This window comes from Atractosteus spatula, chromosome 5 (assembly GCF_055471065.1).
Source record: "Atractosteus spatula isolate fAtrSpa1 chromosome 5, fAtrSpa1.hap1, whole genome shotgun sequence".
NCBI classification, from domain to species: Eukaryota; Metazoa; Chordata; class Actinopteri; order Semionotiformes; family Lepisosteidae; genus Atractosteus; species Atractosteus spatula.
The window spans coordinates 64832734-64858873 of record NC_142710.1 but is presented as its reverse complement, the minus strand read 5'-3'; the positions used below and the strand labels follow the sequence as shown (position 1 = coordinate 64858873).

At 50.6% G+C, this 26140-nt stretch overlaps 1 protein-coding gene across 1 annotated transcript in view; it reads right to left on the bottom strand.

Moving 5' to 3' along the window:
* cacna2d2a (calcium voltage-gated channel auxiliary subunit alpha2delta 2a) overlaps nucleotides 1-26140 on the bottom strand; it is a 252724-nt gene that overhangs the window by 118906 nt on the left and 107678 nt on the right. The window contains exon 4 of the mRNA XM_088915597.1: nucleotides 21803-21862. Coding sequence (XP_088771723.1) covers nucleotides 21803-21862 — 60 coding nt within the window. The remainder of the gene's footprint in view (nucleotides 1-21802; nucleotides 21863-26140) is intronic.

Here is a 26140-nt window from a genome sequence, read left to right as displayed (position 1 = left end):
GCTCCCACAGGGCTGGGCCTCCGCAGCAGGAGGAGCGGTCGGAGATGCGTCTTCCATCGGGACTCGAGGGTGTAGAACCCACTCCAGCTGCAGACCTGCTGTAGCGAGGCGGAGCTGGGGGGTGGGGGGCAGGAAGGGGGCGCACTGTGTGCAGGCGCAGGATTTACACCCCACAGCGTCCCCAGCAGAAAGAGGGACACACACACACACACACCCCTTTCTCTGCCACACACACGCAGTTTTTAAGTCATTCCGTCACTCAAGGATACCTCTAAAGAGAGTGGATAAGCGCTGAGTGGCGGGTGTGATAAGTGAGGAGGGGGATTAGTGAAATGAGCTCCATACTTGAGCAGACCCAGTCCTTAGTCAGAGTGTAAATGAGAGCCGAGAGGGGCTCTTCCAGCGACGGGGAGCTCGGAGGTGCCAGGAGAGTCAGAGTGTGCTTTTATTACCGGAAAGAAGAGCAGCGACAGTCGTTTCTGTATTAGCAAGGTCACAGGACACATGAGGCCATTTGGTCCACTGTGATTACTCAATTTGAAATTAAGAGGTCTAGATCCCAGAATCGCACCTTAGTAATATTAATCATTATAAGCATTGCACAGCAATGGACCAGTGACTGGTCACTTTATGTGTGAGATTTAGTCCCTGGAGTGTAAACACGGAGGAGGTCAGAGATGCACTGTATGGTAAAGTCAGATTATTCAAAGCCTTAAAAGCCATTAACAAGACCTTATATTGAACAAGTGACTTTGTTGGCAACCAGTGAAGAGGTTTAAGCGTAGGAGTGATATGCTGTCAGGGCCTGGTGTGAGTTAGAAGACTAGCTGCAGAGTTGTGGACACATACCAACTTCCTGAGAGGAGAGCTGGGGAGCCCCTAGAGTAAAGAGCTGGAGAAATCAAGCCTTGATGTTATAAACGCATGAATCAGGCGCTTGGCATCGGACACTGAGAGAAATTGCCTAACGCAGGACATACTTTTAAAGTGAAACAAAGACGTCTTAATCACATTTTTCACATGGGGCTCAAAAGACAGGAGAAGATCGAGTGTGATTCCCAGATTCCTGACTGCAGCTGGCGCGCGGATGGGGAAGCCATCCACCATTACTGTGAAGCTCTCCAGCTTTTCCAGCTGACACTGGTATTCATGTACAGTGTGTTTTTTAAAGGAATTAACTGTAATCCCCAATTATGAGAAACCCCTGCAAAAAAAAACAAAAAAAAAACAAATTCAAATGAGTGTACGCTTTGAGATGCCTTTTTTTTCCATCTTTTTCTGGATAGTTTGCACTACAGCAGCTTCCGAATCTCTTTCAGCTGTCATGAGGCCGAACAGCTGCTCCAGCACGGTTAGTGGCAGACAGCTCAGCTATCCATCAGGTACAGCACAGCTACTGCGGCTGCCATTTGGTCTTCCCTGCATGGTCTGCCCTTGTAGGTGAGCACCTGTACTAAGCACAATTTATTCACACGTGTGGTTCACACCAGGACAGAGAGGCAGGGAAAGGTTGCGCTGATACTGGACTGCAGAAAATGCGCAGCTTCTGCATCCCACAAAGAGGAAGAGACTGCGCAGCTACTGCATCCCACAAAGAGGAAGAGACTGCGCAGCTACCGCATCACACAAAGAGGAAGAGGAAGAGACTGCGCAGCTACTGCATCACACAAAGAGGAAGAGGAAGAGACTGCGCAGCTACTGCATCACACAAAGAGGAAGAGACTGCGCAGCTACTGCATCACAGGAAGAGGAAGAGGAAGAGACTGCGCAGCTACTGCATCCCACAAAGAGGAAGAGACTGCGCAGCTACTGCATCCCACAAAGAGGAAGAGGAAGAGACTGCGCGAGGATTGATCTGCGTCAGGGAGAAGACTTGGCTCTCCAGTCTGAGGAATGAGCACATAAACCTAAACAACTACACGTGTTGAAGTTAAAAAGCTTCACACTGAATAATGCAGTCCAGATTTGCAGTGTGCATTATTATTGGCCAGGGACTGACTTATGCTTGTAGATACCCTCCCTCGGTCATCTATAATGCTGTATAATTTTTACAGTGCCGCATTTCTAAATTAAAAAATCAAACCCACTGCATGTCTCTAAACTGGGTTAACGTCCCCCATGGCAATTACACTGGAAACTGCCGACGTTCCAAGGACCCGCCCCTCAAGGCACAGCACTTGCCTGCTTCCTTATCGGAAGGGAGGCCCCTCCGGACGGTTCCGAGTCACCCAGAGGACATCCTATATTTCCAGCTACCTTGTTTACTGCGTCCCGTGCAGAAAATGCCCAGCTGTTTGCACTGGTGAGACAGGAAGAAGACCGGCGGAGCGTTTCAGGGAACGTGTCAGAGCTGTGAGGATCAATGATCTCCCCAGACTGATAGTGCCCCTCTTCACCGCTCACAAGCCACCTTCTCTCTGTTCTCTCCCCGGCGTCCTCACACAGGGGAGTCAGGACCCCTGTTGCAGAAAGGCATTCGAAACCAAAATGATCCTCAAACTTGGATCACACTGCATCTTCCCCCCCCCCCACCCCCCTTCTGTCAAGGACAGGCTTGTGCAGGTTTGGGCTTTCCTCACCTCTCCTCCTGTTCTCCCCGAGTCTGGACTCTCATTCCCGCCTGCTCCCTGCCCTTCTGCTCCTGTGCCTGATTTATCTGTCACTTCCCCTCTCTCCCCTCACAACTGAAGAAGCCCCACGGCATAAACTGCACCTGGCAGCGTGGAGTGGACCGTTCCCCCTTCCTCTGCCTCCTTCCCAGAGGAGCAGAGCAGAAGCCCGCTGTGGGAGCCGGCTAACGCAGGGCCACACCTTCCGGCAAATCACCAGACCTCAGCCGAGGCGGATTTTTTTATTTTTACATCCATCACCTTGAAATGAGCGCTGGCACTGCCGCAGAGGGGTCCAAAGGAGCAGTGGGTATATACATATAGTAAGTCACGCCCTCTTTCAAAGCCCCGGGCCCCGTTGCTGTCCGTGTGCGAAACCTGTGTTTTGATTAGAATCATCAGCCCGCGGGTGCGGGTGTGTCAGCGGACGCTCTTCGTGTCGGCGCCTGGAGCAGACAGGGCTGTGCTCAGACTGGGAGGCGTTTCTTCTCTACCGCCCTCCTGCCCGGTGCAATCTGTGCCACGCTCATGGCGGTCCTGCGCGACACCAATAACACGAGGCCCACCGTGTGACTGCGGTCGGACTCTCCTTATCTGCGGCAGCCCGGCGGTGACCCTCTCCTACAGCGGCACGAGCGACCACCGCCTCCAGCGGCTGTTAAACGATACTTAGCAGCAGCAGCACCTCTCCAGACGCTTGAAACCCGTTCATCCCAGCAAAGCGACAAGCGAGAAGCCCCGGCAGCCGACGCGCATGTCTCACATCGAGCACACCTCTAATCGTTGGGCTCGGCGAAGAAGCGGGACGACTGGAATCAAGAATACAATTTTAGGGTCCCCCTCCCCCCACCAGGGCGTTCATACACAAGACAGGAGGTCCACTGATTTGAAAAAGAACCAGAACAGGCTGCTCTGTGACGCTGCAGGGTGTCGGGACAGCTTTCCTCCCTATAAAAACTGCCACGCCTGGGCTCTTCAGAGCCGTTACAGATGAGGAAGCCATTCCGACCATCTGGCCTGTTCATTAGTTAACAGTAATTTGGTCCCAGGATCTCATCCAGCCGTTTCCTGGAAGTTTCCTGGCTTCAAGAACACATCTGGGTTCACACACTCCCACCACTCTTTGTGTAAGGGCGCGCCACCTGTTCCCCGATTTAAAGGCACTTTCACACACAGCTGCGCTTGGTCCCTCCGGTCCGTGTTTCCCGGCTCAGTCTGAAGGAATTAGGTTTAGTACCACAGCGTCCACATCCAGCACCCGAGCCTGTGTCAGAACCTCCCAGTCACGCGCCCAGAAGCGGAGCCTGCAGTCCGCAGCACTGTCCCCCCCAGCTGGCACCTCCACTGTCCTCGGCCTTCCAGTGCCGATACCCCAACCAGATCTACAGGTCTTTTTTTAAACATATTTTTTAACATCACTTTATTAGCACATTAGGAATTCGTCTTTTCGCAGACCCCAGCTTGCTCTCCACGGGACACACAGACAGGGAGAGAGAAGCTTGGGGTCAGAGCGCAGGGTCAGCCATTGTACAGCACCCCTGGAGCAGTTGGGGTGAAGGGCCTTGCTCACGGGCCCAACGGAGTAGGACTCCTCTGCCGGTCACGGGATACAAAGCAGCCACCTTCCAGCCACAGGCGCAGATTCACAGAGCCACCACTCCGCCTTTCAGGGGTTCATCTTTGAAACACACCCCTCAAGTCCATGTCTGTTTGTCATTTGTGCATTTCTTATTTGTTTTTCTTCTTTTCTCTTTCTCTAATGTTCCTGGGTCCAGCTGAACGAGTAAGCATTCCAATGCACTTGCTGTATATGGCAAATACAGAAAGCTTGAATCTTGAATCTCCCTCATCAAGCAGGCTGCAGAAAGTCTGAGGAGTCGGTTCCAAACCTCTCTTCCCAAATGCACTTTTTATAGATCGGACAAAACAAAAGCAGAAGAAACAGCGCTGAGTACCACGCCCATTAAAATAATAATAAAAAAAGAAAAACCTGCCTGGAATGGGCTTAATTTTATGTACCGTAGGTTGTATAGGAAAAGGTAAAGGTTTATTTCCTTCTGAAAGGAAAAGAAAAGAGACAGCGTTTCGGCTGTGGAGCCGTCTCCAGGTCTGAAGAAGTACTCGCTTGAAGAAGGCTCCACAGCTGAAACGTTGCATCTCTTTTCCTTTCAGCATGGAATAAACCTTTATCTGTCCCTTAGTTTTATACAGCCGTCGTTTCGCACGACCAGCGACTACTTCCTCTACGGAGGACTGTCCTAAACTCGAGAACGGGGCAGTGCAGGACTGGGACAGGAAGCCGAGCCGAGAAGGAGCAGGTGCATGTCCAACCGACACCACAAGGGGTCACTGTGCTAAAAGCGGTTGAGCAGAGCTTGGCACCTCACAGACACGAAGGCGCGAATTGAACGCTGATGGAAAGACCGAGCAAAAAGAAAAAAAAAAAGCTCTTCAATTATAAATACACGGTGAAAATTTAGACCATTAAAGAACGCTATAAGCAAACTACAAGCAGCTTCCAACACACACACACACAGTGCGCCACACAGACGTGCAGCCCAACACACTTTTTTCGCCTTGCGACGAAAGGATTGATTGATTACACGGCGATGATTACAGGAAATGGCCTTACAAGACGACTCCTTTCTCTCGGTCTCTTTTCCCTCTACACCCAAACCTCCATAGCAACCCATCTGTAGAGAGAGTCTCTCGCCCGTCTAATGGCACTGCTATTAGCGCTAATGCATTTCGAATACGCGGCACCCGCTGTACTGCATTCTGATGGAAGCGACCGATGTGTGCAATGTGCGCATATCTTTTTAATATGGTGCACGCTGTTGCACCCCCCCCCGTCAGACCGCGGAGTACGAGGCGGCGCAACAGTCGGGGAAAAGTAACTCGGACAGGAGAATATTAGATCAATTAACTCTCTCCCCCCCCTTCCCCTCCCCAGCCATTCCGGGAAAACCCGAGCAATCTTTCCGACGGTCCGGCCGTGCGGGACCTGAGCTCTAGCCTGTCGGGTGTCGCCTCTGTGCTGAAGACGAACAGGTCGGCTCGACGCCGAGAGGTGAGGTTCGGGCCCGCTGGGTCCCACACGAAGACTGAACTGCCTGTCCGGGTGCCCGGTGTCGAACGGGAGCGGCAGGAGCTCCATCTCATCGAACCCTCGCTGCGCCTCAGGTCTCGGTCGTGCATCGGGAGGGACTGGGGGGCACCCGCGACCACGGCAGCGAAAGCAAAACACACACACACACACCGCGGCTGAAAAGCGTCTTGAGCTAAATTTAGACTGCTGCTAGCGCGCACTTCGCTTGTCAGCGAGACAGCATAACGACGGCGGCGGCTGCTGCAGCTGCAGCTCATGGGGTGCAGTATCTCAGGGGCGTCCGGGAGACCCCCGCCGTCCTCGATTTCACGTGAACTGCGCCACAGCCTGCGGGGCGCCTAGGCGATGCGACCAACCGAGAGGGGGGTACCCGGGTCGGGGGCGCAGGGAGCCAGAGGCCACACCCGCCTCTCCGTGGGTTCTGGGCGCCGACACCGCACGAGGGTTCAGAAACGGCGAGATGGGGGTCGACTGGCCCCGAGCCTTGTGACCATCGCCGAGGGGCCGGGATACCGGGTGTCACGGCTGACGCACAGGCCCGCGGCACGCCGACCGTGTCCCGTCTTTTAAAAATTCTCTCAAAAACACCAGGGGCCAAGTGATAACGTCCTCATCAGCATTCATACAGGTGGCTGCACCGACGTCTTGCATCGAACACAGGTGCCAGAGAAAGCGCACGACTGAACGGTGTCCGGGACGAGCGTGATGCGCGACCCGTGGCCACACGAGTGCCCAGTCCCACACGTTTACAGAAAATATCCCGTTTTCACGCGTTCACACTCGCAACGCGTACAGGAACGCGCGGGATCCAGAGACAAGTAGCTGTTAAAGGAATAGAGGCTTCGGGGGCAACGAGTTCGTAAAAAAAAAATAATTCACGTCTAACCACCACGATTTAGCGAAAATCTTGTCAACTAAATCCTAAAGTAAAATAAACAGTTGTAAAAGACAACTGAACCTTTTCTTTATCAGGGTCATGACCAGGTTGCTCCTGTAATGACGTGCACTCACTCAAGTTGCGGGTTCTGCTCCGTCACAGTAATAAAATACCGCGCAACACTTGCAAAAACGCAAAGCATTGCGCTTGTTTACGCGTTATTATTTTATAAAAATAAAACACACATCTCAATTTCTCTAAATACGAGTGACAATAATACTTTGACAAAAATCACACACACAAAAAAGCAAATCCTTGCAAAGCTTCCAGTGAAAATGCAGTTTAAACCCCGGAGTTGCAGTAATAACGGGGAGCCGCTACTTATCTTACTGGAAAAAAAAGTTTATTCCCGTATTCTTAGCAGAAACCGGTGTGTAGTGCTGCTTACAGCGCACGTGTACGAAATGTACCTGTCCTTGTACAAGACAGGTGACATTTCTACGGGTAATTTGCAGACGACCACCTTCGGGGTGTTAGAACTCGGGGTGCGGGGGCAAAGCAGACAGGAAATGCTTATACCCTCAGCACATCTCTAGCGTGGGACGAACCCGTGCTGCAACAGGGCGGCTCTGTACATCCCCTCGGTGCTGCGCTGGAGTCAGGCTGGCTGTTCGACCGCCCCCTGCAGCCCCGATCGCACCCTGACAAGGACCCGTCTCACACAGCTGAGGAAACAGGCAGCTCATCTGCTGATCTCGAGTACAGTATGCAAGCTGAGGTTGATGTCAGAGCCTTTCCTCTTCTCCTTGCTGACAGCGGTTTTATTTGCTGATGCTATTACACTGTACTGTATACTGTACGCACAGCGCACGTATATTATATACTGTAGATGTGGGTATGCAGTAAAGACAGACATGCAGGCACAGCACTGAAGATCACTGGAAACTTTTGGGCACATGGGTGTTTATGCATAGGATTATCCATATTATGCATTATCTATCCATGTGGAACCGGAAAGCTGCTTATTCCTGGTGAGGGTGGTGGCAACCTGGAGTTTATCCCAAAAGCTCAGGGCACAAGGCCGGCCTACACCCTGACAGGAATCCAGTCCGTCACAGGGCAAACACACACATATAAGCAGGGGTGTATTCCTAAGGCACTCTTCATTTCAATGAATCCAAAGAGCCTTACAGGAGAGGACTCACCCACTGCAGAAGTGCAGCCCCATTCCACACAGGTCACAGGGAGGAGAGAGAAACCGCCGCACCAGGTGGACTAAGGGGGCACTTTAGGCAGCCAGATTGTACCAAATCAGAGTGGGATTTAGCCAGAACACCAGGGATCACACCTCTACTGTCACACACAGTCATGGGATCTTTAATGACCAAGCAATCAGGATCTCATCAGAGGGCACCTCCTACAGGACAACGTCGGAGCGCAGCTCAGTCGCCGGAATGGAGCATGAGCTTGCAAGTTCTCACCCAGAGGGAGGAGCGCCACCTATAGGTCCATCAACGCCACCTACAGTACAGTGGCCACCTGGTTTCCCATCCCAGTGCTGTCCAGGCTCAGCACTGCTTAGCTTCTGGGATCTGACGAGATCAAATTAATCAAAGTCAGGACTCAAAAACTATGAGGTGGCGGCACCAAATGCCCAACCACTATGGAGCTCCGTTTCTGTGTTTTATACCGGCCAGGACTCTCGCCGGTAATACTGATTTTACTGCACTGGCTCTCCAGTATATCCGAGATTAGAAAAGAAAATGATTTTGCATGAAGCTCACTGCAGTGGCACTGAAGGTACGGACCCGAGGGCGAGACCGGTCCCTGGCTGTACCTGCGATCACGTGCGTTGTTCTCAGTAGCCAGAGCTGGGGGAAACGACTGAAGGCTTCTCGCCAAGTTCATATTTCAGAGCGAACAGCGCAGGACTGATAGGATTGGCACTTTTGTTTTCATGCTTCACTGCCGACAGATCCCTCCAATAATGCAGTGGGATATTCGGCAAGGAGATAAGCCCGGAGAGATGGAGTCGCTCAGAAACCCGGCCAGCCCCTGCTTAATCTTTTCCTGGAGCTGCCGGAGGCAGGGAGGCAGAATCGGGGGCTGAGAGGCCGGGGGTGGGTGGGGGGGAGGTGGCAGTTCTTTAAACAAAACTGCCGAAAAGCCCAATCCCAGCTCTCTTTCCCTGCCCGCTGGGGCAATCGGCCCAGTGCTCAGCGAACACTGCCTCATGGCGACACTGGAAACTGGGGAGAGTCGAGATCACAGAACCAGAAAGCAAAGCAGCCATGAGGAAGCTAGGCACCCGTGGCTGGTTGTGCTGGGAGCAACGTTTCTTGCTGGTAGGGAGGCAAGACAAGGATCTCCCACCCTGATCCTGGTGTTTCCCTTTCCAGCAGGTCTGACAGATCATCACTAAATCACCAGGTTATAAAGACCTGCAACATCTGCGCTGTGACCAGCTCAGCAGGTAAAGAAGTCTCCCCTTCTGTCCCCATGGACTCGAGGTCTGCTAACTGAACAGATCTCTTGGCTTAACCAGTATCACACAGGTGTTGCCAGTCTTTATAAGCAGCTCATGCTGTAAGATGAACTGGACTGGAGCTCCCCTGATGTACAGGGGTCACCCGCTGGGCTGCAGTGTTAGAGGACTGGAGGCGTGCACTCCCGGGTCAAGAACTTCGCAGAGTCATGCAGGAGCTGTGCGAGTCTGAAGAGAGGGAAGAACAGTACAGCTGGGTCCCCCCCTCGTCAACCTGGGGTACAGCTGCGAAGGGCAGTCGAAGGGCACTTCCTTTTCTGAGCTCAGGCTGCGCGCAGGACACCTCGCAGCTTCCAGCGAAATCACCCAACACGGGTGATCACAGCACCCGCTAACAGGAGCCCATTAGCTTGGCACCTATTGCAACGTGCAATGCAAACTGCAAAAATCTAACGGTTCTCTGCCATAGTCTGCAGCACAGGCCAGGCTAAAGGGCTCCCTCGCCATGCAGGGAGGGGCTGGGTGACACGACGAGTTCCATCGTATCGACAGTATCGACACTCTGCAGGCGGGTATCAGCGCGATGAGGTGGTGAGATGAAACGGAGTGTGCGGAGGGCACAGTCATTTAAAAAGGAATCCGTCTCACGCCTGTTCCCCCATGTTTAAACACCTCCCTGCGTACTGCTCCCATTATAGCACAAGCCCGGCTCACTGCAAATGTCAGCGCTCAGCTCAGATTTAGGAGGCTCCCTGCAAGGCACCTGCAGCTCATTATGGCATATCAAACATCTTCTTGGAAACGCGCTGTCTCACCCTGCGAACTGTGCAGAAAAGCCAGACCAAAGGAAGTCTTATGCAGCATCCAACCAGTTCATATAGGGGTCCACATAAAAAAAATTAACCTCAGTCAGAATCATACAGTATCATGGAATTCTGTATACTGCCTGTCACACCTAAAATAAAGACAAGACTTATTGTCAAGTGCCCCAGTGAGCAGCTCTGAATCTTCCGTGCGTGCCAAACCGTTTTATTAGACCAACTCCACGATTCCGACTGCGGAATCCTGCCGTGTTCCCGATCCTTGCTGTAGCCCGTGCAGCACAAGGAAGTGGAGGCACTTGGTGAACGATCCGATCCTATCCGGGTCTGCTGCTGGAGGAGAGGGCACTGCCCCACAGAGTCAACCCGTTCAAAAACAGAGTCGGGAGGGCTGCCGGAGAGAAAGTCTGAAAGCCGATACAGAACTACTGGTATGGTTTTTATGTTTCAGAGCACTATTTCATGAACTCGGGGACAATCCTGTTCCTACATCGTTAGAGAATTCAAGAGTGAACAGACCTCAGTCCGCAGGAATGTGGGCAAGCCGGGCTGCGGTGTTGTCTACAGCGGGGGGTCGAGAGAGGACATTCAGAGTCACCCTGGGCCTGTGCGGAGAGGGTACTTCAGGAAAGAACACCTCGCTAATTAAAAGTAATCAAGCCGAGAGGAGCACTAGAAAATGGAGAGAGCCTCATACAGCACTTCCATTAAACCCTTTCAACTCCTGCCTTTTGATTTCTCTGGACACTTTCCTCTTGATCACCTGCCTAAGGGGGATGCAGACAATGCGCTATCAGGCCAAGGACCCATTGCTTGGGGCCTGAAAGGCTCTAAATAGGTTTGCCCTTTATGTGAAGAGCACGCGGTCTCCCAGTTCTGCTACAGCACGTTTTGTGAGCTCAATGGCTACAGCTGGTATTCTCTTAAGGTACAAAACCTCCCTCTTCAAACCCCTGCACATCACAAAGGAGATTGTGTGGTGCTATTGTGAAGTCATTCTATTTCTATACCAAAACCCACAGAAATCTGCTCTTAAATAGTTCCTGGGTGCCCTGTAAATTATCTTCAAAGGAGCTGAAGTGAACAGCGGAATGAGACTTTCCAATTTCTCCCACTATTTCAAAAAAGCATATCATCCTTTATCATCAGGAGTATGCCTCAGTGCATGACTGGGCTGCTAATTGACGATTTCCTGAAATGGTGGAAATGACTTTGACAAATTCTTTGTGCGAGACATTTCCCATCATCCAGAGTTCCACGGACCACCTCGCAGAAAAGTCCGCGTGGCCCTGAAAGGGAACTGTCGACTGACCTCCTCGCTCTCAAGCAGGGGTCTCGAACCCTGGTCCTGCAGAGGTTTTGCAGATCGCCATGAAATCAGCAACGTTTTAAAGACCTGGAACAACATCCGACCTTCTTAGGCAAATTTAGAACAAAAACTGAAGCTCCTCATCTCTCAAGAATCAGAGGTCTGTAAATTGAACAGATTACTTGCTTCATTTAAATAACTCTTAAGCGTATCCAATCTTTAACAGTAGGCTGTTCAGGGTAATCTACTGTACACGTTGCGCTGGAGCAGAGCTGGAGACGCCTGTTTCAGGAGCAGGGCAGTCCGTTTCTGGACCTGGCAGTGTCAGTGCAAATTTCCATTCCGGCTGCGCTCTTACCCAGCTGAACCAGCTGGTTACTGGCCTAACTGGACCGCTGACCTCTGTTCTCAGCTCTGCAGGAAGTCTACAAAAAACCCTGCAGAGACGCAGGACTGTCCGGGACCGGGATCGGACGCCCCCCTGTTCTAGAGGAACACCCTAGAACCAAACTTTGGCAGCCCCCCAGCCTGGCCCGCGCTGTGAGTGCGTCTCTGGCCACCAGGGGCTGTGGAATCTGCTCGTGACACCTCTGTCAGGGGGGACAGGACTTCGGTGTCACTTCAGGTTTGGAAGGTTAGGAGTAGAGGGGAGGCGAAGACGTGGTCGAGTACAAGAGCTGGGGTCCAAAATCCGGAAAGGCGTAGGGAGATCGCAAGTACCAAATCGAGAGGCGAAGACGCTGTCGAAGGGAAGCGTGGAGTCGAAACGCCGGGAGTCTAATTACTAGTTTTGCGGGTTGGGAAACGTACGGATACGCAGCTCAGGGAGGAGACCTCAATCTTGAGCAGGGAAAAGAAGACTGGTGAGGGCTTAAATAGTGCTGAGAAGATTGGTGCGTGAACGTTTGGGGAGAGAAGAGCTCGTGGGAATGTGGGAGCGCTTACACGCCCGGGTGCGATTCGCGACACCTCCGTCTCGCAGCCGAACGCACCTCCAGCTTCCTCCCCCTGCCGTGCGCAGACTGAGCTGAGCTGCCACAGAGCATGAACTACATTCCGTCCCACCGGGGGAGCAGGAACCCCCACACGTGCGCTCGCACTTTTCATGTTTCACGGGGCTCTGAGGGGATGGAAGAGGCAGTAAGCGCAGGAACACGGATACCCCCCTTAGTCGCGCATAAACTGGGGGGGGGGAGTTTTTCTTCGAGGCTGGCGGGTGAGGTGGGAAGGAAACACCACAGTTCGACACCGAGCCTGATCCCTCTGTCGTCTGCTTGACCAGACTACCGAGATGTTAATGCGGTTGATCAACGTTACTAGAAGCAGCCTCCCCCTACCGAAAGAGCTAGAAAATGCGGCCGCGTGCGATGGTTTCTTAATCTGTTAATTTACATGGAAATCAGTGAGGGGCTCCCCCACTCTGCTGGGAGGGGGGGGGGGAGAGAGAGGGTGTGCAGGTCAGGCAGGTGGGGGGTGCACTGTTTGAAGGTGGGGGTGGGGTGGCTTGGGAGGGCAGGAATACCCTTCTCCCTTTCCTCTTCCTTCACCTTCAGTTACCCATCCTGACATCAAACAGCAAGAAAAAAAAACCCCAACATCAACAACCAACAACAACAGGCGCAGACTGCGCACGGAGACGGACCATTTCCTGCTTCTGAAGTTAACGAGCCTTGAAGAATTCCGGTAGATTGGAAAAGAGCGAAATAACCCGACGACAGAGAAATAATGGGAAGGGGGAGGAAGTGGTGGTGGCGGCATTAAACGGTCCAAGGAGACAGGAGCCTTCCCCTGGGTCGGGTATTATTCATCTCCAGGCCGTCTCGGACAGTAAGGAGGCCCGTTTAACGCATCTCAGCACCGCGGCGTTTAAAAAAAAGCAGACGCGCTTTACAGTACAGTACGTCACCAGGCACTGGGCTACTCTGAAACATTTAGGAAGCAAGCGCAAAAAACAACAACGTGCAAACTGTTATGTCGTCCAACAGCAAGAAAACGCAACAAAAAAAACCCAAAACAAACTCGCTTGCAGAACACGTGTCATTCTGGACGACCCTTTCCGGTACAGTGTCACATTCGCGTTCGTGCTAAATCTGAAGTGACAGAGAACAGCCCATTTAAAAAACAAAACAAAACAAACGTGAAATAAAAGAAAATGGAAAGTTTTATTTCCCGCGAACTGTACACAGGGGAGGGGGGGGAAAGAAGAATGCTCTGCTTCATACACAATCACATTAGAAATAGGGGCCGCGTTATTTTCTGCTTGTCGGGAACAATTAAGCCAATTAGATCAAAAAAAGTCCTGCCGGGTTGGCGCGTGCTGGTGGTGTCCCCTAGCTCCTCAGCCACCGCCACCCCCCCGTTTCTGCTCCTTAAAAGATCAGCAAAGGTCTATATCGCCTCTTTATACTCGCGTCTCTCATTTTTTACGACGCTTTGTGCCGGTTTATGTATCCCCCCCACCACCACCACCACCAAATGGGCGCTGACTCATCAACTCATCATCTCATTAAACTGCCGGCCCAGACAGAGCCAGAGACAGAAAAACAAACGTACGACAAAACAGAAACCAAGAAAAAAAGATCCAAGTGTGGCCGATGCGCCCAGTTTTGAAAACGTCGACTGCTGCTGCTGCCAGAAGGGGTCTTCGTCGCCAGTCCGCCCGCCCGCCTGCAGACCCCCTTTTCAAGTGTTTTTTTTTTTAGCTGTTTCCACGGGACGACCCGCCGCGTTTCATTACCTGCCGTAATTATCGAAGCGAATGAAATCGATGCCGATATATCCTTACATTATCTTAACACGGCACCATTCGGCCCGTTGGAAACACACATTTCAAAGCTCCCTCTTGAATACGCAACCCGTAGGGTTTTCTCGAGTCTCAAGAACGCCAGATACGTAAGAAAACACAGGTTTCGAAATGGAAGCCCCTGCTGAAAAACACTGTACCGTGTGAAAACGCGCAATTACTAAAGCCGTCCATGTTTCCAGGGTGTTGCCGATGAGCTTTATTTCCCCAAGATCAGGGTCTGAACAGCTGGTCAACAGATCATAACATTAACTAGCTTGTGTAGTTTTTTAAAAAAACTTTTAAATATATGTTCAGAACTAAAACATCAAGCCTTTTTTTAAAGTGTCTTACGAGCAATTTAGCAAAGAAGTTATTTTCAAAGAAATTTGGGTAACACTATTTGAACGAGGCTAAAAATACCACCCTAACTCCTTTATATCCATTGCATACTGTACGCACAACAACAATATTAATAATAACAACCTTATTTTATATAGCGCCTTTAAAGCTGGCTTCTCAAAGCACTTTACAGAGCGACAACAACAATGAAAAAAAGGCGTGCACAATGAGAGGAGACAGTAGATGGGGGCACTGAACACAGCAGGAGCAGAGGGGTAAAGAACAGAACCAGTTAAGTAAAGGCTCTTCTGGAGAAGAAGGTTTTGAGCCTTAAAACACAAGAACCAATCCTCAGCAGCCAGTGTGCACATAACATTGCAAGCTGGACACTGGGACACTACTGTCGTCCGTGCTTCACCGGTGTACAGATGACCAAGAATTATTGATGAATAATTTGCAATAAGGGGTGGCACAGTGCAGCTGTGGTTAGTGCTGGGGCCCTGGGTTCATTTCCTGAGCTGCCATGTGCCTGGGGTTTGGATGCTCTCCCACATGCATTCATGTGGGATTCACTAGCCCACAGTCCAAAAGACCGGCTGGTGGGTGAGCTGGCTTCTGGGAAAACTGGCACTGGTGTGAGTGTGTGCGTCTGTGTGCGCCCTGTCATGTCCAGGGTGTACCCTGCCTTGTGCCCGTTGCTTGCTGGGATAGGCTTCGGCTCCCCCACGACCCTGAACTGGAAGCAGCAGTTAGGAAATGCTGTTAGCCTTCATTTTCCAAGTCTTTGGCGGGTGTCAGAGCTCTAAACCCCGCAGGATCTGGCCCATTTCAGACCTGCAATTTGGGTGCCGATGTACCGCGGGGCCACATGTGCCCTGGTGCCCAGGAGAGTCCCCAAGTGTGGCTCTTCAGGCAGCAGCTTTAACTGCTTAAGAGACCGTGAACAGAAGTGACCTCCCCAGGAAAGCTGCCACATAATTGTTGGTTTTAAATCTCCTCAAACCTTTATTTTACAAATATCCCAGGGGCTCGAAAATCCATTTGTGTTTAGTGTAGCATGGCAGCTTGCCTGACGTGACCGATTCTTGGGAGCCAGAGCACCAGAACCGATGGCAAGTTAACTGGGCTCGCTGCGCTAGAACTAAAAGCCCGTCTTATCAGTACACCAGTCAGGCAGGCCCGGGAAGGCTCTGGGAGGGCGGGACCCAAAACCCAGTCCGCACACCCCACCGCTGCTGTAGATCCGACACCTGCTGAGGACCTGCGAGAACGCCAATAAATTACTTTAAGAGAGTTAAATGAGGAATTTATGAGCACAAAGTGACTCTAGAGGTTCCCAGGATAGACAATATGTTAATGCAGGTCACCACGTACTGTCAAGGTACTTGATTAAAGCTTTATATAGCTGACAAAATGAATGAATTCACCCCTAGATGCTACCTCTTATTGATTGCTTTTCTTCCCAGAACACGTACTGTCTCTAGCCCTGCGGTTTTCTACAGAACTCTAGGTCTCTTCATTCCCGAATGGCCTGTGAGGGTCTACAGGAGAACTCTACCCCCCACACCGGCCTGTCTCTAGGTGGTTTTCAGAACCACTGGCAGCAGCATTTAAAACGTTATTCAAATTAGCACCCCTGTGCTTTAGACATGCTTGGCAAAGGCATTGCTTCAATTTCTATCAGTATTCCTGTCTCAGAGGCTCAGACACATCTTTGATGGCACGGGGCTCAGGAGGGCTGTGAGGTACAGATCTATGACCAGATAGCAAGAGGACCTACATAAGCAAAATACTCCAGTGTTGCCAATTCTCCTGGATGCAGTGTAATAGCTGTGCTTTGTTGTGTCCTTAACAGGAGAAGTAAACTAATTCTGGAGAGGTAACTTCAGACAAGTCTATATAGGACTTGTTTCACGCTGGGGAAATCTTTGCCTTTGCAAATATCTCACCCGTGGAAATTTGGTGACAGCTCTGTGCAATTAAAAGAAATTCACACGAAAGGGAGCAGGAACTTATCTGCAAATGCAACACTTAGGACTAAGGTCCAAGTCCTTCACAATCTAACTTGGATCACTGGAGGTTGTGTCAGTGACTGTAGCCTTACACAGAGAACACGCTTCCTCCTAGAGGTCATGCTAGCCCACTGCAGGTTAACTTCCTCAACAAGACTACTACCCATTTACATAGTGGGGCTGCCCAAGAGTAAAGAGACAAAATACAATGAGTGCAGAACCCTAGCCACCTAGGACAGACTGTCTTGCTCTCTGCACTGGAAAAGGCAAGTTCTGTATTTACTGTATGTGCTCTGCACCTCTTTACTGTACCTCTCCCAGGCTAAGCCGTGTTTTCTTCTCTCAGAACCTCTAGACCTCTACAGTCAAGCTAAGTGACCCCTGGACCTATGGCGTTCTCTTTAACATACTCTTCCCGCTATGCCTCTTGCACAAGACTTGATTGTCTCATCTCCTCCTAGATCTGATCGGATATTCTCGAGTTCCAGGCAGCCATGCTACTACTCCACACTTTCCCTCTAATTAAATTAAGTGGAACGTTAGCACATGGCTGAAAGAAGCGATCGATGGAATTTGTCGGCTCTGATCATCTCAGAGCCTGTGCCCTGCGCTACATATTGTGTGCACAAGCATAATGGGTACTTTCTTTGCGCAGTGAGACTCCAGGAGGCGTCTGTGGGAATATTTTTCAAAGGTTGAGATGCACTGCCTGGAGAAGTTTAATAGTAAGCTCCTGATTTCACAGCGATTGTTACACGCTACAGTGGTCCGTACGTATTAGGGGATTATTTTAACCTTTATTTAAAAGAAATGGCTTTCGCCACTCCTCACAAAGGCCTAGTAGTTTGATCCAGCAAGCATCTATTCTGCCCTTCACTGTGATTTGTAATGCTAAAGAAGCACATGAAAGGATTATGTACAATGTTAAGCAGTAGAGCTTTCAAAACAGCTGGATGGATAATACTGCACAGCTGGGTGTGCCCGTATACTGGGGTTGAGGGACACTGTTCTGCAGATCTAAATTGTCTCGATGGACCTTGTCCAGCTGCACAGCAGGAGGCCCTGGCTGTCCAGCGCAGTGTCGGGCCCGAAGGTGAAAGTGTGCCCACTGTGGGCATGGCAAGACCGTGGCTCGCCTGAGCTCGAGGAGCCCCCGTCTCTCGCCCACGCACGCAGACAGCCGGGGCAGCCTGGGAACGCAGCTCGACAGGAAACGGGCAGCACACGACTCCATTTACTGTCGTGCCCGCTGACGGAGGAGAGAGAGGGAGTGTGGCGGAGGGAAGCACAGAAGCTTGGAGGGGAGAGGGAGACCGGGTGGGGAAATAGTCAAAAAAGGTACAGTGCAGCCTTCCTCTGAGACAGCTTGTTCTGTGATTCCTCCAGACCAGGAAGGACAAGAAATGACTGCGCAGGGATGATGGTTGAAGGCCTGGCTCAAGAGACCCGGAGAGCGGAGGCATTTCTTTTCCAGAGGGAAGGGGAGAGCTAACTCTGGGCTCAGGGTGAAATGACTCAGAACTGCAACAAACATCTTTTGCGTTAGTTGGCCAAAAACAAACAAGACTAAGGGCCCAACTCATAACAGCTGTCATATGAGTCCGCCTAATAAATATTTCTGTATAAAAAAATTTACAGAGAATATGAGAGGCATTCAGGTCACTGCACAGAAAGAGGTCACATTGGCACTTTGTTAAGTGTATTCACTCCCTGATCAGAAACTAAAGGCAGCCCCGCCGTTCTCAGGCACACTGCTGGACAGCTCCACACAGACAAGAAGGGCAGTCGAGTGAATTTCAGCGTTCCCCTAGTGTGTCCGGCATGTCTGTAATGATGCACATCCAGAACCGCTCCAGTACAGTGCAGATTCCATGGAAAGTCAAATTCAGATGTGCACAAACTAAAAGGAGGACTAGTTAGCCGATCTCCTAAACAGGAGAAGAAATCCAACTACTTCACAGCACAGTGAGCAGTACATTCCTATGAAATACCCAAGAACGATGGAAAAGAACACTGCCAGTGAACACTGTGCTGCAAACACCTGAGATCCAGCAACGACATGATAAAAACGCTTCCCTGTAACAACACAAGCCCCATGAGATCATATCTGCAGGTTTAGCAGGCTACATATTCAGGTGCCTAGTGAAATGTACAGCCTGTGCGCTGCCGATTCATACATCACCAGCTTGTAAGTGGTGTTAATAAACTGCAAGGCTGGAGAAGCTGGTGCTCGTACAACTCAAGCCAGAAGCAAAAAGAATTGATATCACTTAGTGTCCACCACAGAAACGAATTCTTTCCTCCCCTTTAATATCACTGCAGCGCTGTCCCTGGTGCTGAAGCCAAATGCCAATGTCTCGAATAACCTGACTGAAACAAGTCTTCGTCTGTACTCTATACTGAGTGCTGGCGCAAGCTTGGGTAATTTGACGAGCGGTGGCCTGAAAGACACAGATAATGGGTGTTGCATCACTGCAGTATTAATCACTCCTACAGCTCTGCTCTGCTGCGAGACTCGCCTGCTTTATTAAAAGGTGGGAGAAACAGCAGCGCTAGTCTGGTCTGCCCAGCTGCATCCCGATCTGGGATGTGAGGGAAATGCGAAGGACCGGCAGGCCGTCAGGTGCATGCCCCGATGGGAAAGGTTTAAAACAGCTGCATTTCCACGGCTGGGAAGGAGGGGGGATAAGGCGACTATGAAGGGATAAAGGAAAGAACCGTGGAAGATCAATCCCAAGGCAATTGCTACAGCTTGAGGCCCCAGCCCAGAAGACACAAGTCACATTGGAATCTACAACTGGCTCCAACACTGTAACGCTGCTTGTCAAGCTAGTAGACCTCCTCAGGACAGATCACAAGATCGACAGTGAAGGTGTGTGGATAGTGGAAGTGCACGACAACGGGAGGCACGTATTTACACAAAGTGTTATGGGAGTCTCGGACAAGCTACCCAGGCATGCTGGCAACGACAGGACCCTGGTTTCTTCCAAGAAGCAGCTGGGCGAGATCCTCAGAGCTGGAGCATGCCAGCAACCACGTGATTGAGATTGGGCCGCGTAGTCCCCTCCTGCCCAGAAAGTTTCTTCTGTTTCTTAAAACAGAGTGAGAGCCCAACAGTGCAAGGCGAGGGGAGGCAGACCACGATTCCAGCCAGGGTACAGCAGGCACGTGGCGCAAGCATGGCTGAGCAGGAGAGCGCTGCTGTGGAGCACAGATCTTCGGGACCCCTGAGGAATCTTTCGAGAAACACTACACTTGGAATTCAGCGTCCGCGCCAAAAGTGGTGGCATTATCAGGACACCTCAGGATTGTTGTCTATCCATATATTCTAAAAGTCACATTTTTATAGATACATCAGCTTCTTTTAAGATGGTGTAGAGAATGCCAAGTGCAGAAACAGGGGCTCTACCTAAATTACTTATAGCTGAAAATGAATTAATGGGCTGGAAAGTTTTAACCAGCACTTACTAGCTTTTATCTCTTACTGTTCATTGATATTCATGTGGAGCTGAAGACATATTTAATAGGGTAAAATAATGAATATCTTTGCTTCGGCTACATGGAGTCAAAACCTACAACTGCAACTGTCCCGCCCTGAAAATACAAAGTCGTGGACTTCAATTATCGTATCATGTGTTAGAAGCTTGAAATCTTGTACATCTTGTACATCAGGAATTGTAACTCTGTGCCACCTGTGGGTTTTATCTTTTATTTTTCCCCATAAGCGAAGCTTAACCCTCCATCTCAAATGAGTGGGAGCTTTTTAAATGATGCAGAAATCAGACCTTGACATTTCAACATACAGATAAAACCAGGCACTTGTGAGACAGGCCCTGGACATCAGGAAACCAGGATAAATGGCAGCACAATGGACCCTTGAGGCTCCCACCTCACAGGGGAACACACAGCTCTTAGGAAGCATACTTATGGATTAATAAACAGCCCGGAGACATCACAGGGAGGTGTCTGCACTGCGTTGTAGATCAATGTTTCACATTAACGGCAGAACCAATGCCGATGGCATTTAAGCGATCTTCTCTGACAGTATCGCCTGAAAGGCTGAAGCCACTGGGATCTCCGTGAACCAGTCCTAACCACTGCCCCAAGCCCTCAGTTTTACTCAAAGACTGCACGGGTATGTAAAGGAGCTCCAGCATTTTAAATAAAGACCAACCAATACAGGACAAAACCCAATCTGGGCCAATATTAGCCCATTATTATTAATGACCAGAAATAAACTGAGACATTAAGCTGCTGCTTCCAACACTATTGATTATATTGTGTTTTAAATGCGTCTTGACGTAACACAAGCTCCGCATAACTGTGTGTTTGCAAGGCACAGCAGAAGGAGGCCGCGTGCTTGTTTAAACACCGGCCCGACAGGCGCTGCAGGCAGGGGGATCGTTCCGGAACCAGGAACTGGTTAGCGACCAGGGCTGCACCCGAGCGGCCGGCCCGTTTCCAGGGCCAGAGGGCCAACGCGCCGCGCCCATGGCACCTTCTGCGTCACATCCGCCTTAACCCTCCGGGACGGGCTCGAAGAAGGGAAGGGAGGCCTTTTTATCCAGCGCTTCCACATGGACCGTTCAGTTAAGACACGTGGAAGCGTCTGGAATTGTGTTTGAGTGGGGGGGAAAAAAAACATCCGGTTGACTATTGTACCAATGTTATATCCCCCACCTATTTTTTTTAGAAATGTTTAAAATCCACTATAAGCACTGCCGTAAAGCTGCTGTATGCCACCACTGTGCTGTACCAGCATGGTGGGTGATACCCAGAGAGCAGAAACAGCCCTTTTCCTGCAGTAAGCGACCTTTCTTCTGTAGAGGTCACGGCCAGCTTGACCCCGGAGGACCACCCCACCTCACATTGAGGTCCCAGAGCACTGCTCCACCTGCAGCGGCTCTCAGGGAGGTCCAGGAGCACCGTTCCACCTGCAGCGGCTCTCATTGAGGTCCCGGAGCACTGCTCCACCTGCAGCGGCTCTCAGCGAGGCCCCGGAGCACTGCTCCACCTGCAGCGGCTCTCAGCGAGGCCCCGGACCACTGCTCCACCTGCAGCGGCTCTCAGCGAGGCCCCGGAGCACTGCTCCACCTGCAGCGGCTCTCAGCGAGGCCCCGGAGCACTGCTCCACCTGCAGCGAGGCCCCGAAGCACTGCTCCACCTGCAGCGGCTCTCAGCGAGGCCCCGGAGCACTGCTCCACCTGCAGCGGCTCTCAGCGAGGCCCCGGAGCACTGCTCCACCTGCAGCGGCTCTCAGCGAGGCCCCGGAGCACTGCTCCACCTGCAGCGGCTCTCAGCGAGGCCCCGGAGCACTGCTCCACCTGCAGCGGCTCTCAGCGAGGCCCCGGACCACTGCTCCACCTGCAGCGGCTCTCAGCGAGGCCCCGGAGCACCTGGCTTGACACCCCCCCCCCCCCCCCCTTAACCCCAGGAAGCGGAGTCAGGTGTCTTACCTTGATGTTGTCCTTCCAGGGGTTTTCCTTCTGCAGCTTCTCGGCCTCCCTGGTCAGCCTCTGCGGAAAGAGATGCAGACGCATCAGAGAGGGAGCTCGGGCCAGACAGGCCAGAGTGGCGGCAGGGCCACACAGGCGCCGCCGGACATATTTACCTGCCACGATTCACGGCCGCCTACACCGCGGCTCGTTCTTTGCCTCTTTCAATCTGGCCTGACCTCCAACTTTGCTCTCTTCTGGGTTCTCATCCTATCATGCTTCTCTGCATGCTTACCTCTCTTCCCATTAACTAGTATTAACTGGCTTAAGAAACCTTGTCAAGCACTGCGCCACAGGCTGTTAACACATTTGTACACTACTTTAGACCAATTGATTTTATGTCTGGCTGTAAGAATAGGCCAACTCAATCTTTCCAGCACGAGAGCGACTGCTTTAATTGCAGCAGGGTACACACTGGGAAATTTAGGAATTGTTCTGATAATGTGTGAAAAGTAAAATGCATTCACGGGGCCTAAGGTCCCCTGGCTCTCAAGTGTGCTCATGTCTATGAAGTGTTTACAATCGAATGCCTTTTTTTTTTTTACTGAAAAAAAAACAGCTCCTTGCAGGCTGAGCAAGACTGTGCTTTTGAACACTGTAGCTGGGTGTGGAAATAGTTTATCTATGATGGTGCAACTGCTACTGTATTTCATCTAAAAGTAATGTGAATGTGAGCTCAACAAAATCCCCTTGAATCAAATGCATTTACAATTTCAGACATCTGATGAATATTTTTGTGCTTGTAGTAGCATTCCCATTTCTGCACATAAAACCTACTGAGGTTGCTAAAAGTCTTGTCACCTGCAGTACCTCTCCCTGCCAAGACTCTTTTGTGAGCTAAAATAATATAGAGGATTGCTCAATGTGCTGATGGCTGTGATTCACCCCCCTCGCTCCCCAGCGGTCAGCGCAGAACCAACACGACAGACTAGCAGATCAAACATCCAGGACAGAACAGAACAGAAGTCAGACATAAAATGAAAGAAGGTATCTGAAGTGATGACTTCATACAGTATCTGCGATCTGGAAGGCACACAGACTCTGAGCCTGATGGAGACAGCAGCAAAGGAAAGACATCAGCGACACTCCACAGATCACCTGACCTTCGGAGTAAAGTCCTCCCTCTTTTCCCTGTGAGTCTGCGGAGAGCCAGAGGGGTGTACCCCCTAACGCTGCCCCCTCTCGCAGGCCCCCAGGCGCCAACAGCCATCAGCTGAACACAGGCACAGCGCGCCCAGCCTGTTGAGCCCTCTCGCCTTTGTTCCAAGATAAGGACTTTTCACATTGGTGGGAAGCGGCGACTAATTCTGTAATTTATTGCCGAGAGGAGCCACTTGTGACTGGGCCCCGCTGTGCGAGACGGGGGTCATATTTTATGAGACAGCCATTCCTCTTCCCCTGTCGCTGCCTTCCAATTCTGGTTAACGTCCCTGCGCCCTCTTTCAGGATTAAAAGACGCATTTATCAATATTTGTAATAGTTTTTCCGACTCGCTGCTTTTACACACGATGGGTGTTTGCTGATGAGTGTCAGCCTTGGTTTTCTTAAGTGCCGTTTTGCGGTGCGACCAGGTGTCAGGTCCTCATTCTCTCTCACGCAACCCTCTATCACTCATCGCAAGGCTTATTTAGTGTCACCTGTCCTCCTATAACACGCTGGAGTACAAGCCGGGTCACAAACAACAGGGGACCAGTCGCCCCATCTGTTGTATTTGACAGCTAGTACAGTAGCTGTGCAGTCTGAGCTGTTTGGTGGAAGAAACCAGGGCATCGACTTCAACAACCTGGCTTGATGGCTTGATCCAGACTCCCACAACCCTTTGTGTAGAGTGCCTCCCATGCACACCTTTTTGCATACAACATTTTTTCTATACAAAAGAAAGCAGTTTCTTCAGTTACTTTATGTATGACAATATCATAAGAACACGGCAGCAGAATTCTTTCACAAGCGTCATACAGCATTATGGTTTTTTGCCCATTGTACTGCTTTCTTTGCAATACATGGTAGGGTAGCTTGTTACACACTCCCACAATCCTTTGTGTAAGGAACTGCCTTCTGTTCTCAGTCATAACCTATTGCCACTTTCCAAGACCTGCATCATGCCTTTTGGTTTTCCGGTTACCTTTAGCACAATCAAAGACCTGTTCATTGAGATAATACCCAATATGTCGTTTTTAACATAATTGCGAATTGTTCCTATTTTTCCCGCCTAGAGTGATGTGATCTTTGGAAAGATGCAATACATGCAAATTTGCAAATTTGTCTGCTGTACAGTTCAGTTTTCCTAATACTTTTGCAAAGCAAGGGTGAGATAAGGCTCTCACTGCACATCAGACAAATAAACCTTAAAATCCTACAAACGCTGCAAGTGATTTCAAATCTGTTGTCACGCCTCCAATCAAAAACCGTCCCTCTCGTCGTTGTCGTTGCCATTTCCTGCACATTTCTCACTGTCAGCATCCCAGAGCCACAACACTTAATAAACAACACAGAGCACACCAGAGCTCAGCTCTCCAAGATCTGCAACGCTTTGCTCACACATCACACACGCAAAGCTGGCTGGAGGCCAGTGCAAACTGTTTGTTGGACAAGAGAGTGAAAGACACCGTGCGCATATGGTCGGCTATCTGGGAGCACTCTGGCAGCTGACAAAGCACTGAAGACTAGGGGCCATCTGAGAAACCCAGGCAGGAAACCCCTGTGCTGCCTTTGGAGGACAAGACTAGTACAGGACTGGGAACAAGCCTCCCACTGCTTGCAGAGCAAGCTTAATCCAGGGCTGGGTCTGTGACCTGCTGGCTCATGCACACATGGCACTGAGGCAGTTAAAAGTGAAAGAGTCATGGGTATGTATCACATTCCTCCAGCGCTGCCAGTTCATCCGAGGACATTTATTCACAACAACATCACAGGGGATGATGCGCCCGGATCCGGTCTTTCAGCTTACATGCAAGAGCCTGATCATGGCAAAACCCGAGCTTGCTCAAACTGCTGTAGAATGGGAGCACAACTTCCAAACCTGTGATTTCTCCGTCTCCAGGATCCAAGCATTTACAATTATCCACACAGGCACAGGTCAGAGCTGCCAAGATGTGAAAATCGGCACCAAAACGTGGAGAGTGTAAGCTTTGGGAAAAAGGTGTGAAGGGAGCATGCTGAAAACTAAGAACACCAGTTTGCGGAGCCCAGACTTTGGCACAATTCACACGTCCCCTTCAGGGACTCACACGGGCTGGAAGATGGATTTGTGGTGCAGTGTTAAGTGCTACAAGAACACGCAACATACTGTACAGCCTAGCAACTGCTCGGGCATGGATTTTTTGTACTGTAGTTTTCACAGGCTCTCTTCAAAGCCAGCACACAGCTCCACCCCAGACTCAGCACATAAGCCAGTGAAGCAGCGAAGTAGCAATTAATCTTTAATAATTCCAAAGGTCACTCCCAGAGTGCTTGTGCAGCTCCATAATTCATAACCTTGCTTCTTGTATCACAGAGTCACAAAATGATACGCATGTCGAGATCTGCCAGCACTAATTTCTACCATTTTTTTTCCCCCAACTGAGTCAAGCCATTATCTTCGATATCCGTCGAAACAAACTGACGGCTGTCACTAGGAGCAAAGATGCTGTTTGTTAAATTGCTTAATGGCCTGAAATTGTTCCAATTAGCCGAGTTGGTAAAATGTTTTAGGGACGCTTTTTTAAGAGCCATGTTATGATCGTGCATGAGCATGTTCATTTTGGTTGAGGGGACAAAAGGAGGGGGGAGATACTTCCAAGAGCAAGTGTTTTGACCCACTTCAATCTGTCCCCTTCGCTCATTTACCCCTCACTTTCTGTAACCCCTAGACCTCTCCGAAATACACCAGTAGATTAAAAAGTGCCATTATTTCGTTAAATGCACATTTATGACTGGTAATGAAATCTGTCCTGCAGAGGGCTAATTACAGAGTGGAAGCTGTTAGAATATTTACAGCTCAGAAGAGGTGGACAGAGAGAAGGCCTGGCTCTGCTCTCTGCCAGTCCAGTTAGCAGGTGGAGGCTATTGATCCCTGTAATTAGATGACGAGGGAAGGAGCTGAAGTCAGGCTTTCTAATCAAGCGAGGGAAAGAAACAGCAAAGAGCTGAGGGAGATTTATTGGGGATCAAACTGCTTTTCCACCAGAGAAATAAATTAAATCACAGGAAGAATTAGCACTGACAGCATCATTCCAAGCGTCCCGTCACAGCTCAGTGGGATTATCCAGGATCCCGGGAAGGATCAGCGATGGAGGAAGGAAAGAGATCTTTATCCTCTGG